The 25,000-nt window shown below is 43.6% G+C and overlaps 1 protein-coding gene across 1 annotated transcript in view; it reads left to right on the top strand.

Annotated features, from left to right (window-relative positions):
* The window catches only part of il1rapl1b (interleukin 1 receptor accessory protein-like 1b), a gene marked incomplete at both ends in the record, with an annotated part of 240,250 nt that overhangs the window by 161,510 nt on the left and 53,740 nt on the right, over positions 1–25,000 (top strand). Inside the window, one exon of the mRNA XM_079843729.1 lies at positions 7,116–7,190. Coding sequence (XP_079699855.1) covers positions 7,116–7,190 — 75 coding nt within the window. The remainder of the gene's footprint in view (positions 1–7,115; positions 7,191–25,000) is intronic.

The raw sequence follows: 25,000 nt of genomic DNA, 5'->3' as shown, positions 1-25,000 counted from the left end.
CCGCACTAAGTGGAGCGTTCAGGTTGTAATCATCTCGCTCAGCCGCCGCTCGTCCGTGTTGATAGTGTTGTAAGGCAGAGCGGCCGTTGACAGAGGGTATTAAAGTTAATCAGCATAGAAATGTCAGAAGGCTTCTCTCACACACATTAGTGTTCTGCTAGCGCTCTCAAACAATGTGTCAGGCGACTTCTAGAGGGCCAGCGCTCACATCTATTCTTTGAGTGCGCGGCGTAATCATGCGTGACCGCGAGCGACTGAGCTCTTTAATTAGAGAGACACGCATTCATTATTTACCCTTTTCTCAGAGGAGATTAGCTGGAGCCGTGCTTTGTGCGAGAGATACAGAGCTAAACGTACCTGAGACGGATAACTGGCGTAAGCCACGCTGACAGACGCTTCAGAGTCGGGAGGGTCTGAAAACCAGCGCCATCCACAGTCTCCTGGCTCTAACTGTTGCTCCAGGAACGTCTACTCGACGGTGTGTGTTCAGAACCAAAGCCACACTGTTGGAGGAGGGTTTCAAATAAATGAATCGATGTGACGGTTCTAATGAGCAGATGCTAACAGTGGTATTTAAAAGGCTCTCATTAAACAGTCTGAAGAGCTTTTGATGGCAGTATGTATGGGGTCACATCCTCTGGCCGGATGAAAGAGCAGCTCTAGAAGGTCGTGGGGTTCATTTAGGGAGCACATCCAAAGGGTCGATCCGCATTCCAGGCCTTTGAAGCTGCTCTGCTGGCTCGATAGCCGGTCGATGGGCCAATGCAGGGTTCCCGGGAAACTTCACCCCGCGCCCTTTGAAGTCACTTTGTTTGCGCAGAAACCGTTCATTTAGCTGAAGGTCCTTTAGAACATTTGAAAAAAGGGAAACCAAAGTTATGGTATATTTGCTTTGAAGGTGAGTGTGGCAGCTAGAAAACCCACGTCAATACATCAGCCCTTTCTTTAGTGTCAGATTCAAGCGGCAGACTTACAAGCGCGGAAAAACCAACTAACAAGAATCAAAGTGTAATCCAGCGGGATTTATCGCACCTTCTCCACTGGTTGCCAGGACTTTCTTCTTAGCGTGTCCCTTTGCTAATTTACAGAATCAGTGGGACCCAATTATATTCCGGAGGAAGATGTCAGCCGCTCACCCCAACAGCTCCGCTCCACACTGGAACAAAAGAATCGGCTTGCGCGGAGCTGACGGCGTGTTTAGAAGTGGATTACTTTCAGAAGGCTCAGTTGTGGGCCTGGCTGGTTGCCTGTGATGTTCAGCAGCCATACGGAGAGCAATTTCCTTTCTGTCTCAGTCCTGACATTTCTTAAAGAGACCCCCCAGAGCGGAGCACTCGCGCCCTCGCCGTGATTAGCCGTAGAGCGCCGCTCCGTCAACTTACGGCCGGCATAATTCCACAGCAGAGCTCACAGCGATGGTTTCACGAGGATGAAACTAACGGAAAGGTCAACAGGACGAGACGCCTCGTGTGTATCAGGATCACTTACTGTAATTATGAGGTGTGGATGAACATGTGTGGGATGTTTCTCCACAGATCTGTAGTCCAATATGAACATGAAAACGCACCAGGTGAAGGCTCGTTCTCAGATCTGGGGCCGGTTACCTAAACTGCTAAGGCTAGGCTTGCAAGTTGGCCATCACATTTTGTTTCTTTTCATAACTGATTTAAGTCAAGTACAGAAAAACGTAGATTGGTTTAATTTGAAACCAAAAAGTAACACTGATTGCTCCTTGATTAATCACTAGTTGGCGATACTCGTACTTGGGGTGTTTTCACCGGACTTTAAGTGGACCAGGAGGTGAACAAGTGAAAACAGACCCAGTTCTCTTCACGTTCACACTGTCCCTGAAAGAGGACTCAGATCCTTTTTGGTCCACTGAAGTATGAATGTGGTCTTGCTTTTTGGATCTAATGTTTGGTGGCTGACCCTATGGCCTTCAACATTTGATCCCATTCATTTACATTGTACACTCACTAGCCAAGATATTTCTTTGTAGAGATTATTATTATTATTATTTTGTAAAACGACATTGCTACAAATGCTGTTGAAGTTGTTTATCTTTTGCACAAAATATATAAATTGTTGCAATACTACATCCATATTCTTGCACTATATCACACATCCACCTTTGTAAATAACATTTACTTTGAATTGTTTTCCTTGAATCATGTTTTTTTATTGCAGAAGCTGTGCAATGCTAACATCAGCATAGAAAAAAACAGGACAAATACAATAAAAGAAAGATGCAAATGAAATAAACTGCTTTAAATGTTTCAGGTTAAGTATGCCTAACAGCAGCAGTCAAGTAAGAAATGGAATAATCCATTTAAATGAAAAAATAAAACTGCATATTCTTCACTGTAAGAATAAAACGTATGCTCTACTGATTTCTTATATTAGGCTGCCGTCACTACAGTAATGTAATGCAGATGTTTACATTCAGATGTGTGTCAAAGACACTATAAGACGCTGAAGATAATGACACGCGATGTGGCGGCTGGCTTCTTTGCATGTGCTTTAGGGTAAGGGTCAGGGTTAGGGTCAGGGTTAGGGTCAGGGTCAGGGTCAGGGTCAGGGTCAGGGTCAGGGTTAGCTCACACCATTTTAAACTGGCACGCCGCACAGCTGTGTCTCTCTTACACAGTTCGGAAGCGGTTGAAATTGCAATAAAACAAGTGCACGTTGTAAACAAATAATTTTTAGAGATCTGCCACAAGATGAAGCCATGATGAACAGCCGATTTGTACGAGGGCATCTGATGACCAAACTACTGAAAAATCAAGTGAGGCCAGAGGAGTTGTGTTCAGATTGGTTTCTAGTGAACTGTCCCATAAGATGAGATCGAACCGAATCCAGACCACCTCCCGAGATCGGTTAGGTTCACTTTAAAGGGCTCTGAGATCGGTTAGGTTCACGTTAAAGGGGTGTGAGATTGGTTAGGTTCACTTTAAAGGGGTCTGAGATCGGTTAGGTTCACTTTAAAGGGGTCTGAGATCGGTTAGGTTCACTTTAAAGGGGTCTGAGATCGGTTAGGTTCACTTTAAAGGGCTCTGAGATCGGTTAGGTTCACTTTAAAGGGCTCTGAGATCGGTTAGGTTCACTTTAAAGGGGTGTGAGATTGGTTAGGTTCACTTTAAAGGGCTCTGAGATCGGTTAGGTTCACTTTAAAGGGCTCTGAGATCGGTTAGGTTCACTTTAAAGGGCTCTGAGATCGGTTAGGTTCACTTTAAAGGGGTTTGAGATCGGTTAGGTTCACTTTAAAGGGCTCTGAGATTGGTTAGGTTCACTTTAAAGGGGTCTGAGATCGGTTAGGTTCACTTTAAAGGGCTCTGAGATTGGTTAGGTTCACTTTAAAGGGCTCTGAGATCGGTTAGGTTCACTTTAAAGGGCTCTGAGATTGGTTGGAGTGTTCACATGTGGGCTAGAAAGACCCCTGAACAGGACCAAGAGTGAAAACACCCTTAAGACACACTATACTGGCTCTGTTTGTGCAACTGGCAGCTGATCAGTGTGAGTAAAAGCCTGAAATGATATACAATGAGTGAATGTATAACAGAGCAAACTGAAAGAAAACCATTTCTTCATAATAATTCAGTGTAATTAGCCAAAGATCTGATCTTTATGCTCTGTGTTGTTTGTGATGAGTGGGAATGTGTGTTCACTCTCGTTCAGTTGCTGGCCGTCTTCTCATCTCATGAAGCTCATCATCTAAATCTGCTTCGACACACATGATGATGAATTCAGTTCGTGTCGCTGTCAGAGATGCGGTCACGTCATCATGGACCAGCGTCTCGCGTGTTTCCAGCTGCTTGTCGAGTCACTGGCACACAGAATTCAGGCTGGGGGCAAAAGTGGTCCATTCCAGTATTAGAGAAGTGTACTCAATAAAGTGTGTACACACACACAGGACAGACTTAATCTCTCAGGAAACAAGCGTTAATGAGAGACAGAGACAGTCAGATGGAAGACAGGTTTCTGAGGAGAGAGCCATGCAAATATCTCACCCAGCAATTCATTATTTTTTCCCCTTGAAGCTCTCCCGGAAGAATAATGATCCCAAACACGCAGCAGTCACCAGCGGTCTCTCCTAAGCAGAAATTGGATTTTGGATGAATGATCAGAAGGTTTACATTTCATCAAAATTCCCACGGTTTAAATTCAACCTCGTAGAGTCGGAAATGAGAGCAGTTCTCGTTCGGTTCACCTGCACACTCACACAGACACACACACACAGACATACTCACACACAGACACACACACACACACACACACACACACACACACACACACACACACACAGACACACACATACACACACACACACACACACACACACACACACACACAGACACACACATACACACACACACACACACACACACACACACACACAGACACACACAGACACACACACACACACACACAAACACACACACACACACAGACACAAACAAACAAACACACACAGACACACACACACTCTCTCTCTCTTTCTTTTTAATGCAGCTGGTGAATTCAGTGTGTAACGGCTCAAAATAACTCTGGGTCTTTAGTTTTTCTACGTTTCTCTTTTTGGTTTCTCCCTCATGCCAGACCGAAACGTCTCCATCCGAACTGAAGATCATGCAAACAGAATCTGTGCAGTTTTACATGAGACAAAATAATCAATGCATATTTCATGGTGAAAAGACTCATTGCGTTAATGAGGTTTTCTCTGTGGAGAGGTCACAGATCAACAGGAAAAAGAAAGCATTCAAATCTAATCTGAGTGTGTGTGGTTTACTGTATGTCTCTATGTTGTTTACTACGGTACAGTCACTGTGTTTGTCATTGCTATGGCCGTTTGGTGGAGTGAAGCTCATGTTCACACACACAGCGGTGTGGGAGAAACACGACTGCCGTCTCTTTCTGAACATCACTGAAACAAAGAGAGAGAAAACCAAACCCAGTCAGCGTTTGTCCTGCTGATGTGAAAACAGATGAGCTCTTTCCCCGCCAGCGGGGAGTCCATCAACACCTCAAAGCTTCACAGTCCTATAGCATCTCATCCTGGGGCGATGGTTCATTCATAACATTAGGCAGTTTAATGTTGATGATCGCATTATTTTACATATCTGCTTACATAATCTATCGCTCGTTTCTAGTTCTTCTTCACCTGTGTTTTGATCCGGAGACTCTGTACTCTTTCAGAAGATGTGTAATAGTGCCCCCTACCGGTTTTTGCTGTTGTTGTTGTAGTAAATCTGACCTTGAGGTCAGACAGTCATTTTGCAAACAATGAAACTGCTGAACTGATGGCGAGTGGGTCAGATTACAGCGTTTATCCGCTCTGCCGTGAGTCTCTGTAGACGTGTTTGCATCTGCATGAGCTCAGAGGGACACACGGGTTTCACCTGCGCTTCCCTGAACATGTGCTTCAGCAGCCGAAACACTCGTTTGTCATGTGACTGTAAGGCACTTAAACCCAGTAAATCTGTAAACTCGATTATTCTTTTTGATCTCTGATAGGAATGTAATCACTATAGTTTAGTCCCTTCACTGATGGAGTGTGTTCAGTTCTGATGTTGCTCAAATTACTAGTGTGATTGTACTTGTCAAAGACTGTTAATATACAGCTGAATTATTGTCGTTTAGGATTTGAAGGGGACATTATGCAATTTTTGTGTGTCCTTTTAAATGCAAACGAGCTGCTGCTCCCCGCCCCCTTTCAGGAAGAGGGCGGAGCTTCAAGAGCTCTAGCAACAAACAGGACAAATCTCACACACTGAAAATATAATTCAGCCTTGTATGTTCGAACCGGAGTCTAAAGCTTACAGAGCCAGAGAATATCTGCTGCCTGGAGATAGATAGAACAGGTATAGTTTAGTTTAATTATGGTTATAAATTATGTTGTTATCTTGCTTTTATCCACTATTAGTACAAGCCTGCTGTAGCGCACCCTGTCCGAATGATGGCCAAAACTTTACTGATGAGTTTTATGAAGTTCATTGTACATCACACAAAAGATAAAGCGTCCGTTTTCACTCCAGAAAATCACAGTAAGAGCTGAATAAAACAGCAGAGGGGGCTTAATAAACTGGAAAATATCTGGAAAACAGCTCTGATAAACTGTAATAAAGTGCTCTCCCTTTCATTGCTGCCGTGTGTAACATACAGTCCACTGAAGACAATTTGCAGAACCCAAGTGCAGTCTTTTTATTAACTTAAATCTTAACGTAAATCAAAAATGCAAAACATAGAACAAAGACATGGCGTGGCTAAACATAGGACTCACGACAGCAGGTTACAACATCAATACTAGACGAGGACACATGGCAAACATGAAGGGTTAAATGCACAAGGACTAATCACTGGACAAGGGACACCTGTGAACAATCAACCAATGGCAAGACACAAGAACACATTAGGGCATGGGAATCACATGAAAAACCAGGAAACAAGACAGTGAACATGGCAAACTAAGAAACATGAAACACCAAAACACTGTTACACCGTGACCAGTATCGCTCTGGAGACTATATGCTGGACCACAAACAGTTGGTACAGATCCATCCTTGAGCTTTAACTGTTCAACTAAACCTGTCCCTTTGTATTGACCCTCATTCACAAAGCAGTCTGCTGTAAAATGATTTGCACAGACATAAACACATTTATGTATATATCAAAAATAAAACCAACCCACTGCGTCTTCAGCAGCTCTGATGTCGGGAGTACGTGATCACTCTTACATCCAACAACAAAACACGCGAGGTGCTTACGAGAAAATGGCCGATCGTGTATAACTCGCTCAGGGCGGGTCTATGCTAATACGGCGGAGCAGACATGGGCGGGGCCTGTACAAAGTGACATCACTGCCCAGAATCTGCGAATGCCTTGATCTGAGACAGCGCTTATGAATGATGGGGATTAGAAAAATTGCACTGGGTGGATTTTTATCAGTATAGGGTGTTGTGTGCACACACTGTCAACACATTTATGCTCAAACTCGATGTAAAAGTGAATTTTGCATAATAGGTGCCCTTTAACGTTTAATTATGCAGCTATAATGGAGACAAATGGACAGCATTGACACATAACTAATCATTTGCTCTGTTGTTTGTTTTCCTGTACAGCCCCACTGACTGACAAGCCTCCCAAGATCCTCTACCCGTATGAAAATAAACTGAGCGTCATGGAGATGCAGCTGGGTAAGAGCAGCGTTTATCTGCACATTATGGGCTGTTATTAATACATCGCGCTCTGTGTGTTTCTGTCCTGGATGGCTCTCTGTGCTGCGCTGAAGTGAATGTGCTGTGTTTGATAACCTGTGTAATGTGTCGGAATCGCACCTTTGTAAAACAATAGAGCTTTTATGTGCCACATTTCATGGTCGTTTACGGCTAAATGAGTGTCAGAGACACTGACTCGACTGAGTGAGCATGAATGATGTCCTTCACAAAGACTAGACGAGCTCAGATCACTGGAAATATGGACACATGGAAATAACCCCACTAAACCATGATTGCTGAAAGTCTAGACTAGAAATGAGCAGCTGTGGTGTCCAGTGTGAGAGGCTCGTGTCCGGGCTGGACACTCAGACTCTCTGGATCATTTATTATTCTTTTGTTAATTAATTTAAGTCATTAATTCATTATGTGGTGATATTGAGAATTATGAAACCTGCGAGGTTTTGTTCAATTTATAATAAGTTGCCGTAGAAACAAACCTAATTACTATTTGGTGATGTGTGTCACTCACTGGAACGGGTCAATTATGCATATACATGATAGGGTTAAAAATGTTGATTGTGTGTGTGTGAGAGAGAGAGAGAGAGAGAGAGAGAGTAAGTGTGTATGTGTGTGAGTGTGTGAGAGAGTGTGTGTGTGTGTGTGTGTGTGTGTGTGTGTGTGTGTGTGTGTGTGTGTGTGTGTGTGTGTGTGTGTGTGTGTGTGTGTGTGTGTGTGTGTGTGTGTGTGTGTGTGTGTGTGTGTGTGTGTGTGTGAGAGAGTGAGTGTGAGTGTGTGTGTGTGTGTGTGTGTGTGTGTGTGTGTGTGTGTGTGTGTGTGTGTGTGTGTGTGTGTGTGTGTGTGTGTGTGTGTGTGTGTGTGTGTGTGTGTGTGTGTGTGTGAGAGTGAGTGAGTGAGTGAGTGAGTGAGTGAGTGTGTGTGTGTGTGTGTGTGTGTGTGTGTGTGTGTGTGTGTGTGTGTGTGTGTGTGTGTGTGTGTGTGTGTGTGTGTGTGTGTGTGTGTGTGTGTGTGTGTGTGTGTGTGTGTGTGTGTGTGTGTGTGTGTGTGTGTGTGTGTGTGTGTGTGTGAGAGAGTGAGTGAGTGTGAGTTGTTTCTGTGGTTTTCTTCTGTAAATCAGCCATGATTGTTTGATCTATGCTGCTAAAGTAATGACTGACAGCCTCTGTGACGTCTCTCAGGGCCGTGAAGCAGAACACACTTCATATGATGGATAGATTTACTGGATATCGAGATGGAAGTGTTTGGCTTGATGTGATTTGTGGCTTCTGAATTAGGAAAAGAAATTGATCAGAGTAACACACCTGTAAAAACACATCTGTGAACTGATGTTTTCTGGCCTGTAAGTCATGGATAATTGTTTAATTTTAATGTGAAATGAACCTGTAATGGATTTTAGCGATAGTGTTTCCCTCAGAACTGAGCAACACCAGGTTTGGCTCAGGTCGATTCAGATCAGAGTGTTTGTCCTTACATTAGTCCGACATTCCCAATCTGTTAGTTGTGTGTTGTTCTTCCACAGAAACTGCCCCAGGAACCCCATGATCTGAGCAGCAGGGAAATAGCACCTCCTACTGGTCATTTCATTCTGGTTATGTTTTGCTTATACTTTTTGAATATGTGTCCTAGATGTCCATGCGACTGGTCTTGTTAGATTTGTTTTGGCCAGTATATGTAGAGTTCAGTCTTTTCCAGTGTTATTGGGTCGGCCATATTGTCCATCAGCTGATTTAGCAATTCAAACACGTCTTTGAATATAGTTATAATAAAAACAACAATTATATATTTTTTATATTATCCCCAAGAAAGTCAAATATTACTAATGTAATACAACTGCACTGTAAAATAATGAAACATTAATTTATTTTACAGTAATAAAATTACAATACTTACGTCTTATTTCTTCACCTGCATCCCTTGAGCACAGAATTCTGTGAAAATAGCAATAAAAACGCGTCTCATTGCAGATCTAGTGGAAAGCCTTCTATTGGAAGGTCTTCAGTGTTCCAGTAACTCCAGCGCTCATGTTCTCAGCAAACGCCTCCAGCGGTTCCAGTCCAACCCATGACTCCTGACACGCCGCTGGAGCGATGAGACCTGACACCCGGCCATGAGAGATGGCCACCGAACGCTGCGTGACTCACTTGCTAAATGGCAGCGCCACCAGCACTTCATTTCCATCTGAATGCACCACACGAGAATCCAAAACAATGTGCAATGATTGTCAGAGATTCGACAAGAACCCCTTTGGCAAGTGGGTCACCAGTGGATTGGATGGACTGGTTTTGCATTTTACGGATAAAGTTGTGCTTCAGAACGGGCAGAGTGAGTTTACAGTGTTTAACCCCTGAGGGATGTAAAGAAGGTTAATCGAACGTTTGCCTTTCAAACCCACACTGATGACACTATTGTGGTTGGTCTGTTCTTCTTGCCATTTGTGGTGCAGTATGTAGATAAATAAGCACAGAAAGAAGCTTGGTCCTCTCTTCTTGTGTTTACTCATCTGTCTATAGTTATGTTGAGCCGGTGTTGATTCAGTGGAGCATCATGAAGACAGAAGAGCCAGCGTCTCTGAGAAACAAACACTAAAACCTCAACTTTATTCCCGAACTTGCAAGCACTATTACACACTATTTCTGGAAAAGTCTACTTGTGGTTATTTTAGCATCAAAAAGCATCAAAGCTTCCCAGAAATCACCATTACATGCAACACAATAAAGGCCTACACATGGTTTTGTAAGCTCACCGTTACACAAATACATTTATCTCCTGTGACAGCTATAATTCAATGCACAATTAAATGCACAGCCATTCGCACTTTGTTCTCTGCATCGATAATATATATATATTTGTGGAGTTTTTGTAATACGTTTCGTCGGTTAAAGGGCCGTAAAGAGTGGTTTCACTCACAGTGTGGACGAATGGCGATTGTGTCGAAGACTCAGGATCGACTGAAGAGAACGTATGCAATGCAGAAACTCATACAAAGCAGAAACAAACACTCATTTCTGATCCATTAATGCATCTCTCTCACTTACTGTATGAGATCTCACAGTCAGAGGAAACTGCCTATCAACGCTTCTCATAGGATAAGGACACGCAGACTCATGAATAATCATGAGACACCGATGAGTCATCGCCGTACTATAGGACGAGAAAACGTCCCATCCCATCATGTTGACATGAAGACGAATTTAAACCCGGAAGAAAGAGAGCAGAAAGGATTCAAATGAACTAGTTTTACTAACAGATGGTGACTTTGACTTCTATGATGTTCAACACACACAACTAAGAACATTTGGTTTAGGGGTTCATGACCCTTTAAAATATATAAAAAATATAAATATTTTGTCAACTGTACGTACATTAAAATTTTATCATAAATATACAGCACGCACACTATTTTAAAATGGATTTTTTCTTTTTTGTTGTGTTTTTTTCTATATTGCAAATCAGCCTGATTTCATGTGCTAGTGCACAGAACCTTTGGGAGCTAATAACTCTATAGCACCAGCACACACACACACACACACACACACACACACGCGCCTCTGCTGCCCGCCGGAGTCGACCGCAGCCGCTGTGGTAAATGTCACAGCTGTGGGGCTGTACGGCAGATCAATATTACATCATTTCTCTCAATTAGAGAAAGCTTATCGTTAGTCTAAGGAAGTCTTATCTGTATTCAGCTGAGCTTTCCAGGTAACAGGGCAAGAGTTACACGCTAGATAAAAGGCCAGCATGATTCCCTCAGATAATACAATTCCACATCATATTGAATCGATGGCATTGGTCAGACTGTCCAGCCACCAGAAACCTTTAACTAGCTGTAGATTTATTCACACACAGTGTTGACTTGTTACTTCAGTTCTTCTTTACGGGGACTCTAGACATAGATTGTAATGCTTCATATCTGCTAAACCTTTTAATTTCTTATATTCAATTAAAACAAGTAAATATAAATGCGGTTACTGTCGATCCCTGAATTATCCCTATTCTGTCCTGTCTATTGAAGATCTGAGCACTTACATATGGTTGAGTCTTCTTCATCTCTTTGAAATGGATTAATCTCTGAATGTGAGCACCGACGTCTCTAAATCACTTCAGAGCAAATAACAGGCTCTGTCTGTCTTTTTGTGTCTGTTGTGTACAGGATCCACTGAGCCTGTTTGTATTGATTGGGAATGATGATAGCTTTCCTTGAAAACGGATGAGCTGTTGATTTGTACTTTTCATTTTCAGAAATCCTATAGCATAATGGTCACTGCAGGAATCAGAATCAAATCATCTTCCTCTTGAGTTGATCCAGTCCACGCGAGTCAATTCAAATTCACTTTAGCCGTCGAGTCCAGAGTTCCCATGTTGATCTCTTGAGTGTTTCCTCAGAGCAAAGCATCTCTCCGCAATATTGAGCAAAATAAATGTTTTGGAGAGTTAAGCGTGTGCAAACAACTGTTAGTGAATCACAAATTGTTTTGAGGTAAAATTACTACCCAGAGTTTCCATAGTTTGAAGGAATTTAGAGGCGCTTCGTATTAAAATCCCACAGACGGCTCATTTTTACATGCTGTTTAATTTAGATCTGAAATCGATCATGCCACAATAATAGACCAGCATTACAAATGAGTTTCCTCATTTAAATAAAAGCACAGCATTTCCACACACAACAACAATTCTGTGTATCTGTGTAGTCCATCCATGCAGAAATACTAGTTATTTCATGAACTATTTTCACGACTCCTGTTTATCTGCAAGTTTAGTGCCATAAATGAAACTCTTTAATGCCATGAACCTCACACACCTCACTGGCAAATCCAGTTGTTCCTCACATTCACAGTCTGAGAACATAAACGTCACTTTCCCTGACTTGCAGAACACGTGGGAAAAAAGTCAGTTTAGATTAATTATATTTAGGAGTGTGTTTATGGGGATTCTTCATTTGTGATGTTGGACGAGAAGGCCTGGCTCTCAGTCTCCGCTCTAATTCATCCCAAAGCTGTTCTATCGGGTTGAGGTCAGGACTCTGTGCAGGCCAGTCCAGTTCCTCCACACCAAACTCCTCATCCATGTCTTTATGGAGACGCTTTGTGCACTGGAGCAGTCATGCTGGGACAGGAAGGGGCCGTCCCCAAACTGTTCCCTCAAATTTAGGAGCATGAAATTGTCCAAAATGTCTTGGTGAAGAATTAAGAGTTCCTTTCACTAGAACTAACCCCTGTAAAACAACCCCACCCCATAATCCCAAATCAGGCAAGTCCCGTTCTCCTGGCAACCGCCAAACCCAGACTCATCCATGGGATTGTCAGACAGAGAAGTGTGATTGGTCACTCAGAGAACACGTCTCCACTGCTCTAGAGTCCAGTGGCGGCGCGCTTTACCCCGCGCTTTGCATTGCACTTGGTGCTGTAAGGCTTGGATGAGCTGCTTGGCCTTGGAAACCCATTCCATGAAGCTCTACACACTGTTCTTGAGCTCATCTGAAGGCCACAGAAGTTTGGAGGTCTGGAGCTCTTGACTCTGCAGAAAGTTGGCGACTTCTGTGACCCTCAGCATGTGCTGACCCCGCTCTGTAATTTCACTTTGTGGCTGAGTTGCTGTTGTTCCCAATCGCTTCCACTTTATTCCCACGCTTGAGTTCTCTGAGCTCCTGAGAGCGGCCCATTCTCTCACTAATGTGTGTAGAAGCGTCTGCAGGCCTAGAGCTTGAGTTACACCTGTGGCCATGAAGGGGTTGAACACCTGAACTCAGGGATTTGGAGGAGCTGCCCAATACTTCTGCCAATATAGTGTATCTAAACATATCACTTTGTGGGTTTGCGTGAAACTGTGACGTTACAGGGAACTGAAGTAGCCGGTGCGCGTTCATGAGCTTCTGCTTTTGCGTTAGGAGAGCGAATCTAGAGCGGCTTTACTGGCACCAGCACAGCAGAGGAACGGGTCATTTGAGATTGGAGCTCATCCGGCTGATGGACTGTCCCTGTCTCTCTCTCTCTCTCTCTCTCTCTCTCTCTCTCTATCTCTCTCTCGCTCAGCAGGAATGGCTGTTCTGTGTACGAGCATCTCACATCACTCTTCTCCTGAGGTGGATCTGTTTGGCACTGAAATGAGTTGATATTTGCTGTGTAAGACAGATCCTGGCTGTCCTGCTCTGCCTGTAACTGGCTTCAGTTTTCAGTGATCACAGAGGCAGGTAAATGGAATGGAGCAGGAAGCAATCATTCTCACTTCCTGTGTGTGTCTGCGTGGCTTCACTTCAGTAATGGTGAAAGGAGGCAGACGCTTTGAGCCTCTAAGAGACACTTTTACACTCGTGCCGTGGTCGACGGTGTGGCACTGCAGAGCAGAAATATGTTTTCTTCCGTTTACATTTGTGTGTGTGTTCTGTAGTAATGTCATTCCTCCAGCAGCAGAACTGGAGACCGACAGAACACATGCTGTGTCCTTCAGGGACGGTGGCGGTCACTTACCGGCTTTGATCCTTTCCAAACATGGGATGCGGGTGAGATGACAGAGATGTGAATCAGGCTGACAGAATGTCTGAATGCCCTGTTCAATGGACACGTTGAGTTGGGTTAACATCACATTCGTTTAAGGAGATTAGACGAGATTAGACGGGACAGATAAATAGATGAGTGCTGACACATAACACCACTGAATACTGTAGGGGAAAGAGTTTCTGCAGAAATCTGATGCCAGCGAACTTACAAATGTGAAATGCTTACATGTAACCGTGGCACTTTCATGTCCATGTGGACCGACTGACGTGTAGAGAGGCTTGGACAGGTGTCTCATCTGTCCACGAGTGGATTGACAAATGACTGGAACTCATTTAGTCTCTTTTAATGAATCAACTAGGAGTTACCAGTTTGATCTGTCGAATCTCTATAATTAAAGTTATCATTACTTTCAGTGATCTTAAAATGATTCTAGTATCAAATTTGTGATAGCTTTACCATTACTTTTTGTCATGATGTTCATTATTATTTTCAGTATGTATGCATTGTGACATGGGTTATGGTTATCCCATATTAGATCATATCTCTGCTCGTATTGTCTACCTCTAGCCAGCAGGCATGCGTAGAAGAGGGGGGGGGGTGCTCAAGCCTCTGCCCTTTTTCAAAATTAATCAAAAGTGCCCCTCTCAGACAAATATCAATTATAATAGTGTGGTCAATAAAACAAAATAAATTTGACTTATAATAACATGACAATGAGTACAATAGTAACGAACGGCTCAAAAGTCGGAAAATGTCTGTTATTTTTACATATCAGTCGGTCTGAGGCGTGGCCATAACCGTTGCTATGGGTTGCGTGTGTTTTGATTGACTGGCTGATCTTCCACAGTCTGCTCGGACACGGCTCTCAAGAGTCATATATGGTTCTTTCAGAGAGCTTCTGTCTGTGGCTTTACGGGGGGAAATAAACCAATCATTGTTTTCCATCAATAATCAAAAGCTAATGTGTCGATTTTATTAAAAACAACTATATATTATATATTTTAAAATACTACATAATTCATCAATGCCCGTTTGTCATGTATAATACACCAACCAATCGTGATCTGGCAGAACAAGTTCAAATTCCATTGGGCGATGTGAAGTGAGTGGTCATTTTCTGTTCTAATTCATAAATCAGTTAATAAATTACATGAACAGACGAACTAACGTTTGTGGAACAATTTCCTGCGGTTTGTCTCATTTTATAAATCAAATTGCATCTCTGACGAAATTATGTTTACTGACAACAAACAAAGCACTGCTCGAAAACACGCAGCACCAAAAGTTGCATTAATGGTAAGTCGTGTTAAATTCACTTGTATTTATGTTTATTGATACACCGTTTACTATTTGATGAAACTATCAAAGTTAATGAAGCCCAAGTGCCACCAGCTCCTACAGGCCTATTATGGGAAGTGTAGGCTGGCCAAAAGGACTTTATTATATTACCATTTTTGATAATTACGCAGCATTATGAAAGAAGTCTCTTATGCTCATCAAGCCTGCATTTATTTGATCAAAAACAGCAATATTGTGAAATTTTATTAAAATAAGGGTTTTCTATTTTAATATACTTTAAAATATGATTTATTCATGTGAATTCCTGTGAATTACTCCAGATCCTCCACAAATCATTCTCATATAACGATTTAATGTCAATGTTGTGCTGCTAAATATTTTTTATAACCTGCTGTGATACTCTTTTCAAGATTCTTTGATAAATAAAAAGTTAAAAAGAACATAATGTAATAATATTTCACAATATTAGGCTACTGCTTTTTTCTGTATTTTTGAATAAATGCAGGCTTGATGAGCATAAGAGACTTCTTGCAAAAACATAAAATAGTATCCATATATGAGGAGCTCTTTTCCAAAACGCTATAAATCCATTTCAATAGTTTTCAGGAAAATAGTTTTTTTTACCTAGACCCACACATTTTGTGAATATTCAATTTATCCTGTTAAAATGTTTTTTTGGTTCAGTATGAACATGTTGAACAATGATTATTAAATCAAACAACAATATTGTTGATGATAAATTCAAAGTTAATTAATTTTTTTCCCAAAACGCTATAAATCAGTTCATTTTTTTTCAAAACGCTATAAATCCATCCATTTTTTTTATTTATTTATGGTTTGTCCTTTTTTTTTAAACAACAACAAGAGAACATGCAACATATAATCAGGGACTCATAAATTAATATAAATTATTGATTATAATGATAACAATATTCAATAAGTTATTTAGTAATACATATTCAATATAAATATATAACATATAATATACATCTAAATATAAAACATATAATACATATAAAAATACAGTCATTTTTAGTAAAGTGTAAAACCTGTAACAAATAGGACCAACTTGTCCAGTACATATGCATGAAAAAAAACGAATTATTACATTCACTGTTCAACAATGCATTTAATAGTGCATACAGTAAAGTGTCTAACCTGTAAAACAGTAGGACCATTGTCTGCTATACATTTTTTTAAATCACATAGTGTGTGTGTGAGAGTGAGCGTGAGTGAATGCGAGTGTGTGTGTGAGTGAGTGAATGTGTGTGTGTGTGTGTGTGTGTGTGTGTGTGTGTGTGTGTGTGTGTGTGTGTGTGTGTGTGTGTGTGTGTGTGTGTGTGTGTGTGTGTGTGTGAGTGAGTGAGAGTATGCGTGTGTGTGTGTGTGTGTGTGTGTGTGTGTGTGTGTGTGTGTGTGTATGCGTGTGTGTGTGTGAGTGAATGCGAGTGAATGCGAGTGTGTGTATGCGTGTGAATGCCAGCGTGCTTATGGTCCTGGACTATCGGACGCTTCCTTGTCACTTGCGTGATGTCCATGAGATGAAGTATGGCGTGATCCTGGTCAACCTTGTTTGGTTTTTCATAAAAATAATTGAAATTTATCCTCAGATCGTCCGGCGACAGCCTCTCGGCCTGACAGAAACCTTTGTTAGCAGCTTTGTGTTGATATCCCACTGTTGTTATCAACGCGCTACCTGAGTGACGAAACTTCTTTTTTTGTTTTTTTGTGTGTGATTTTCTTTGTCCAGTCGGTGTTTTCTACCCCCAGGTGTAGGTCTCACTTGCTCATCAAGGCCATCAAAAGTGTTATCAGAGTTTAAAGTACTCATTTTTATGATGAATGAACGTAAACAAACAGCTGTTCAGAGTGCCGCCCTGTTGGATTACGTAGTACGCTCATCGAATTCTGATTCGTCGAGAGGATATATCGTGTTTTGGCTAAAAATAGGTTTGGCGTTTATCGCACTTTGGAAAGAAACTGCATCTTGCAGTACATTTTAAACAAGGAAATATAGCGATTTGGCATGAAATGTTGATGGAGCAGTGAATAGGTTCAGTACACAGCAAAATGACATGATAAACTCATTTTTTTTTAAATGGCGTTTATTGCGTTTTGGAAAAGAGCTCTTCATTTCTATATATATATATATATTTTTTTTTTTACATATCGCCCATTTTTTACACTTGAGCCCCTGGCCCTGAAGAACCCCCTGCCCCTGAAGCGGTCCCTGCTACCCAGTGACGAGGACGCCATTGACTTCAGAATCAAGACACACTGTATTCAGGAGCCAAAAGACTGTTTTAGTTGAACATGGCAGGTTCAGGGTGTACTTGTACTGGTGTACTTCTGGCTGGATTTGGTATAAATGACTTCCAGTTGTAAGCTGTTAATCTACAATCAGATGAATATTGCTCAGTTTTGATAGAATGTGTTGATTTACAATTTTATAATGCCATTCAAACTAAGTTTACCTTAGAATTGGATCTAAAAGGGGATCAAATAATATTTAATATCCAATAATATTTATATGCACTGATCAGGCATTACCCTAACCCTAATATTGTGTTGGTCCCCCTTTTGCTGACCCGTCTCTAATGGACTCCACTAGACCCCTGAAGGTGTGCTGTGGTATCTGGCACCAAGATGTTAGCAGCAGATCCTTTAAGTCCTGTAATTTGCGAGGCGGGGCCTCCATGGATGGGACTTGTTTGTTCAGCACATCCCACAGATGCTCGATTGGATTGAGATCTGGGGAATTTGGAGGCCGAGTCAACGCCTCAAACTCGTTGTTGTGCTCCTCAAAGCATTCCTGAAGCATTTGTGATTTGTGGCGGCGCATTATCTGCTGAAAGAGCCACAGCCTCCAGGGAATACTGTTTACATGAAAGGCTGAACATGGGCTTAACAATGCTCAGGTAGGTGGCTAACCCTAACCCACGAGCCTCAATGAGCCTTGGCCGCCCATGACCCTGTGGCCGGTTCTCCACTGGTCCTTCATGACCCTGTGGCCGGTTCTCCACTGGTCCTTCATGACCTCAACTGGTTCTTCATGACCCTATGGCCGGTTCTCCACTGGTCCTTCATGACCCTGTGGCCGGTTCTCCACTGGTCCTTCATGACCCTGTGGCCGGTTCTCCACTGGTTCTTCATGACCCTGTGGCCGGTTCTCCACTGGTCCTTCATGACCCTGTGGCCGGTTCTCCACTGGTTCTTCATGACCCTGTGGCCGGTTCTCCACTGGTCCTTCATGACCCTGTGGCCGGTTCTCCACTGGTCCTCCATGACCCTGTGGCCGGTTCTCCACTGGTCCTTCATGACCCTGTGGCCGGTTCTCCACTGGTCCTTCATGACCCTGTGGCCGGTTCTCCACTGGTCCTTCATGACCCTGTGGCCGGTTCTCCACTGGTCCTCCATGACCCTGTGGCCGGTTCTCCACTGGTTCTTCATGACCCTGTGGCCGGTTCTCCACTGGTCCTTCATGACCCTGTGGCCGGTTCTCCACTGGTCCTCCATGACCCTGTGGCCGGTTCTCCACTGGTCCTTCATGACCCTGTGGCCGGTTCTCCACTGGTCCTTCATGACCCTGTGGCCGGTTCTCCACTGGTCCTCCATGACCCAGTGGCCGGTTCTACACTGGTCCTCCATGACCCTGTGGCCGGTTCTCCACTGGTCCTCCATGACCCTGTGGCCGGTTCTCCACTGGTCCTTCATGACCCTGTGGCCGGTTCTCCACTGGTCCTTCATGACCCTGTGGCAGGTTCTCCACTGGTTCTTCATGACCCTGTGGCCGGTTCTCCACTGGTCCTTCATGACCCTGTGGCCGGTTCTCCACTGGTTCTTCATGACCCTGTGGCCGGTTCTCCACTGGTTCTTCCTCTGAGCACTTTTGATAGAGACTGGCCACTGCAGACCGGGAACACCCCACAAGAGCTGCAGTTCTGGAGATGCTCTGACCCAGTCCTCTAGCCGTCACAATCTGGCCCTTGTCAAACTCACTCAAATCCTTACGCTTGCCCATTTTTCCTGCTTCTAACACATCAACTCTGAGGACAACATGTTCACTTGCTGCCTAATATATCCCACACACTAACAGGAGATCATCAGTGTTATTCACTACACCTGTCATAACACTATTATTACTATTATGTATACAACAAAACTTAGAGAAAAAGGCAGGAGATTGTCTGCAGTGCTTATATAAGATAAACACAAAGCAAGCGCACGTATCTGCCAGAATATCACAGCTCTGGTTAGTCAGGCATTGGCTTTTGTCGGTCCGTAGCTGAAGCTGAGGTTCTCCCTCACACATTCTGCTGTTCTGAGAGAAACTTGTGTGACTGTCATGAATACACTGCGGGTGAACACACATCTGAGAAGCGCTGAGCTCATGAGCGACACACAGTAACCGTCCGCCCGTCAGTCACACATGACTTCCCTCACAGCTCACTTGTTCCCACTTCTTCATCGGGATTGATCAGGCGATGTCTGTAAGTCGAGCTGTGTTCTCACGGGCTCTTTCAGCTTATTTTGTTTGGGAGTTTTTTATTTATTTATTTGAAACTGTCCTAGTTTTCCAATTTCTCCAAATGAGTGTCTTTTTTTTAAAGAAAGATCCGTAATCCCTCTGGCACCGTGACCAAACAGATCTTTAAACGCGCTCTCTTTCTTTGAGCTCTGTTTCTCATCCCCTACCTCCAGCAATACCTCTACATATCTTGTCTTCTCAGACCTGTCATGCTGTCTGAACATTTCTCCTCATCTGATGAAGATCTGCTGAAGTGAGCTGTTTGCTGGAAAGCCCAGGCTGCACACGGCTCTCGGGTCCCTGCAGTGATGGTGCTGGGGCTCCTGACATTCATGGAGAACAAATTACAGTCATTTGCTGCTACAGCTGTACTCGTGCAGGCAGATGGTTTCAGACATTTAGAAATGTATGAAATATTTAAATGTCTGCCTAAACATTGGTTGTGTGCGCTTAAAGCAGTGTGTGGCCATGGTCGTTTTAGCACTGTTGCCTCTCAGGAGGAAGGTCTGTGGTTGGGTTAGGATGCTTGGGTAATGGGTGGACTCATGTCTATATTTCCTCAGAGCTACAGAGCAAGAGTATTTTCCCTAATAAATGATCTCTGCCTGGAAGATGTGAACAGGGCATACTCTGCATTTGTCAAGTCAAGTCAACTTTATTTATATAGCTCTTTTAACAGTGCAGATTGTTTCAGAGCAGCTTCACAGTGTTAAACAGGAAAATAATGCAGCATAATTTGATTCGGCCGTACAGCCGTTCTGGAGAAAACGGTGATGTCATCAGTTCATTAAAATTATCATACAGTGACTGTGTGGGCTTTAGATCAGTAATTAGATCAGTAATTTAGTTTAAATGGTTAATTTAGTTTAATAATTAGATTTATTTGGATATTTAGTTAATGATTTATTGTCCCCAACTGAGCAAGCCAAGCCAGAGGCGACAGTGGCAAGGAAACCAAAACCCCATCAGGAGCAGAATGGAGAAAAATAAACCTTGGGAGAAACCAGGCTCAACAAGCAGCGTATGATTATTATTCTGACAACTTTTACAGGTCAGAGGTCATAATAGATCGGAATATGCAAAAGATCGGAGACAACACGCCGGAGATGGGTTTATTGAGGATGATGTGTCGATTAAATAATTATTAAATTGTAATATTCGAACAATCGGAGTCATCACGCCGGAGACGGGTTTATTGAGATGCCGTGTCGATGAGGCAGTTTCAGGGGGAGTCTAATTAGATTAGATTAGATTCAACTTTATTTGTCATTACACAAGTACAAGTACAAGGCAACGAAATGCAGTTTAGGTCTAACCAGAAGTGCAATAGCAGCAAGTGCAGGATATACAATGGATGCGTAAGTGCAGGACATGGATATGTACTGAATATGTATAAATATGTATAAATAGAGAGACGTTATTACTATAAACAGAACTGAATTTACAGGTGAATATGTACAGTGAATAAATATACAGATGGCTATTACTATAAACAGAATTTACAGGTGAATATGTACTATGAATACAATATACAGATGGCTATTACTATAAACAGAATTTTACAGATAGAGGTATACAATAATATGCTAGGCTAATATGAGGAATAGCAGTGGATTAGGGTAGTGCAATAAATTATGGACAGAGCTATCCGGAAAAAAAAAAAGTGTAAAGTGCAGTGGAAAGTGGTTGCATATTACAGTTAGAAGTACAGTGCAAAATGCAAATGTAAACATTGGTACTATAAATACAGTCGGCAGTGCAAATGAGCATAATCCACTTAAGATATGGCAGTGTAAGATGCATATGTAAACAGTTGTTACTGTGATAAACAGTCGGTAGTGCAAATAACAAAGTGAAGGAAGATGTGAGGTAGGAGAGTTATCAGTTTATGAGGGAAGTGGATCAACGGGGGTTTGAGTTCAGTAAAGAGACAGCTCTGGGGAAAAAACTGTTCTTTAATCTGCTGGTCCTGGTCCGGTGGATCCTGAAACGCCTGCCGGAGGGCAGGAGAGAAAACAGTCTGTGGGCTGGGTGAGAGGAGTCCTTGAGGATGCTGCGAGCTCGATGCAGACAGCGTTTCCTCTGGATGGCAGGCAGTGTCCCTGTCCCTGTGATGCGCTGGGCAGTTTTCACCACCCGCTGCAGTGCCTTGCGCTCCGCAACAGAGCAGCTCCCATACCACACTGCCACACAGTTGGTCAGGATGCTTTCTATTGCGCAGCGATAGAAGTTCACCAGGATAGCCGAGGAGAGCTGATTCTTCCTCAGTGTCCTCAGGAAGAAGAGGCGCTGGTGAGCCTTCTTGACCAGGCTGGAGGTGTTGGTCGTCCACGACATGTCCGCCGAGATGTGGATCCCCAGGAACTTGAAACTGGAGACACGTTCAACAGCCATTCCATTGATGTGGATGGTGTCGTGTGTGCCTCTTGACTCCTTCCTGAAGTCCACGATGAGCTCCTTCGTTTTGGTGGTGTTGAGGAGCAGGTTATTATCAGCGCACCATGTGGCCAGGTGCTGGATCTCCTCCCTATAGGCAGTCTCATCGTTGTTGCTGATGAGACCAATCACCGTAGTGTCGTCCGCAAACTTGACGATGGAATTAGATCCATACACAGGCTTGCAGTCGGCGGTGAAGAGGGAGTAGAGAAACGGACTTAGCACACAGCCCTGTGGTACACCAGTGTTGAGTGTGATGGATGTGGAGCAGGTGAATCCTGAACGAACATTCTGGGGTCTGTCAGTTAGGAAGTCCAAAATCCAGTTACACATTGAAGTGTTGATGCCCAGGTCTCCAAGTTTGGCTATTAACTTGGATGGGATGACAGTGTTGAATGCTGAGCTGAAGTCAACAAACAGCATGCGTGCATACGTGTTCTTATGGTCCAGATGGGTGAGCACAGAGTGCAGTGCCATGGAAACCGCATCCTCTGTGCTCCTATTGCTGCGGTAGGCAAACTGGTGTGAGTCCAATGTGGATGGTAGAGAGTCTTTTAGGTGTTCCAGGACCAGCCGCTCAAAGCACTTCATGACGATGGGTGTGAGTGCTACAGGGCGGTAGTCATTAGGGCACCTCGGGTTAGAGTGTTTCGGCACTGGCACAATGGAAGTGCGTTTAAAGCATGTCGGTACATCTGCTTGGGCAAGAGACAGGTTGAAAATGTCTGTAAAAACCCCAGCGAGCTGCTCCGCACATGCCCTGAGCACACGTCCAGGGATGTTGTCTGGTCCAGCAGCCTTGTGTGCGCTGATCCGGCTCAGTGCCTTGCAGACATCTGTGGAGGAGAGTGTGATTGGTGGGTGGTCAGCTGAGGGTTTGAGCTTGGTGGCAGTTTCTCTGTTGTCTCTTTCAAAACGAGCATAAAAGTAATTTAGCTCATTCAGGAAGTTGACATCAGTGGCTGCGGGGGTGGAGTGGGTGGGTTTGTAGTCACTGATGGCCTGGATGCCCTGCCACATGCGTCGAGGGTCAGAGTTGGAAAAGTGACCCTCTATCTTTAGCTTGTAGCAGTGCTTGGCCTTTTTGATGCCCCTCTTCAGGTTAGCTCTGGATGTACTGTAGGCTTGTGCATCACCTGATCTGAAGGCAGTATTGCGTGACTTCAGCAGGAGTCGAACTTCCCTGTTCATCCAAGGCTTCTGATTAGGGTATGTGGTGATCTGTTTCTGGGTTGTAACACTGTCGATGGTGGTATTGATATGATCCAATACAGAGGAAGTGAATGAGTCAATGTCCGTGTGAGCGCCACTGGTGGCTTGAGAAGCAAACATACTCCAGTCTGTGTTTAGAAACCTTTCCTGGAGTGTGGAGTCTGCCCCCGCAGGCCACACCTTGATGGTTTTCATTGATGGCTTCACGCGGTTGATGAGGGGTGAATATTTGGGTGATAGAAACAAAGAGAGGTGGTCTGACTGTCCCAGGTGGGGGAGGGGTGTCGCAACGTAAGCGCCAGCCATGTTTGAGTAAACATGGTCTAAGGTTTTGTTTCCTCTGGTGTGGCAGGAAACATGCTGGTGAAACTTGGGTAGCACTGACTTTAGGTTTGAATGATTAAAGTCACCTGCAACAATAAACGCAGCTTCCGGGTGATCAGTCTGTTGTTTACTGATGGCTGCGTGAAGTTCTTTCATAGCAAGCTTGGCATCAGCATCCGGGGGAATATAGGCTGCAGTGATAATAGTGGAGGTGAACTCCCGCGGTAGATAAAACGGTCTACATTTAACCATGAGAAACTCCTGGTTAGCTGAACAATGACTCCCAACAATAGCAGAGTTTGTGCACCAAGCTTTGTTAATATAAATGCACAATCCACCCCCTCTGCTCTTCCCGGAGCCATCTAGTGTTCTATCCGCCCGGAGTGTGTGGCGTCCCGCTAGTTCAATAGCGGTGTCCGGTATTCCGCTGTTTAACCAGGTTTCAGTGAAGATTAGGACGTTACAGTTCAAAAGTTTCTTACTGTGTGTAATGCTGAGTCGAATCTCCTCCATTTTGTTCACTAGCGATCGTACATTGGCAAGGAAAATGCTGGGTAAAGAGAGCCGGTAAGGAGTTAGCCTTAGCTTAGCTCTTAGACCTCCACGCTTACCCCGCCTTTGTTTACGATCACAGCGCCGCCTTCTAGCACTTCCGCCCGGCCGGGCAGAGCGCATCGCCTCGGGCGTCCTAGCGATCTCAGGAAGGAGTTGAAGATTGTCCATAAAACTGTCGGAAATTCGCAAACCAATATCCAAAAGCTCACAACGGGTGTACGATGTAAAAGCACAACTGTTCTGTACGAACAGACCCGAGATGAACAAGAAAAATACCGCAAAATTGCAGAATCTGGAGAGACGCTGAGCCTCGCAATCTACTCGCGCCGCCATCTTGGTCGTACATTAATCACAGTCTCTCAGACACTTCAGGGTCATGTGTTGGTCATGTGTTGGTCATGTGTTGGTCATGTGTTGGTCATGTCTGGGCGCAGGTCCACCATCTGATCTGGATCCGGCCTGGATCCGGCTGACTGCAGTAAACCTCGGGATAAAACAGAGAGACTATCATTAGCGTAGATGCCGTTCTTCTGATGATGTCACGAGTACATCAGGTGTTATGGGAAGTGTTCCCGGTTCCGGCTGACCTAGTTAATGCAGCCTAACAATCATTTCATTGAAAAAGTGTTTTATGTGTATGCCACAGTAAAGAGATGTGTTTTTAGTCTGGATTTAAACTGACGGAGTGTGTCTGCTTCCCGAACAATGAGTTCCAGAGTTTAGGAGCTAAATAGGAAAAGGATCGAGCGCCTGCAGTTGATTTGGATATTCTCTGTATGATCAACTGGCCAGAGTTTAGAGACTGCAGTAGACGTGATGGAGTATAATGTGTTAAGAGCTCACTCAAGTACTGGAGATAAACCATTTAGTGCTTTGTAAGTAATAAGCAAGATTTTAAAATGTATGCAATGTTTAATAGGCAG

Source organism: Gobio gobio (assembly GCF_949357685.1).
Source record: "Gobio gobio genome assembly, chromosome: 19".
NCBI classification, from domain to species: domain Eukaryota; kingdom Metazoa; phylum Chordata; class Actinopteri; order Cypriniformes; family Gobionidae; genus Gobio; species Gobio gobio.
The sequence above is the reverse complement of the archived record's forward strand: the minus strand, read 5'-3'. Positions and strand labels throughout refer to the sequence as shown.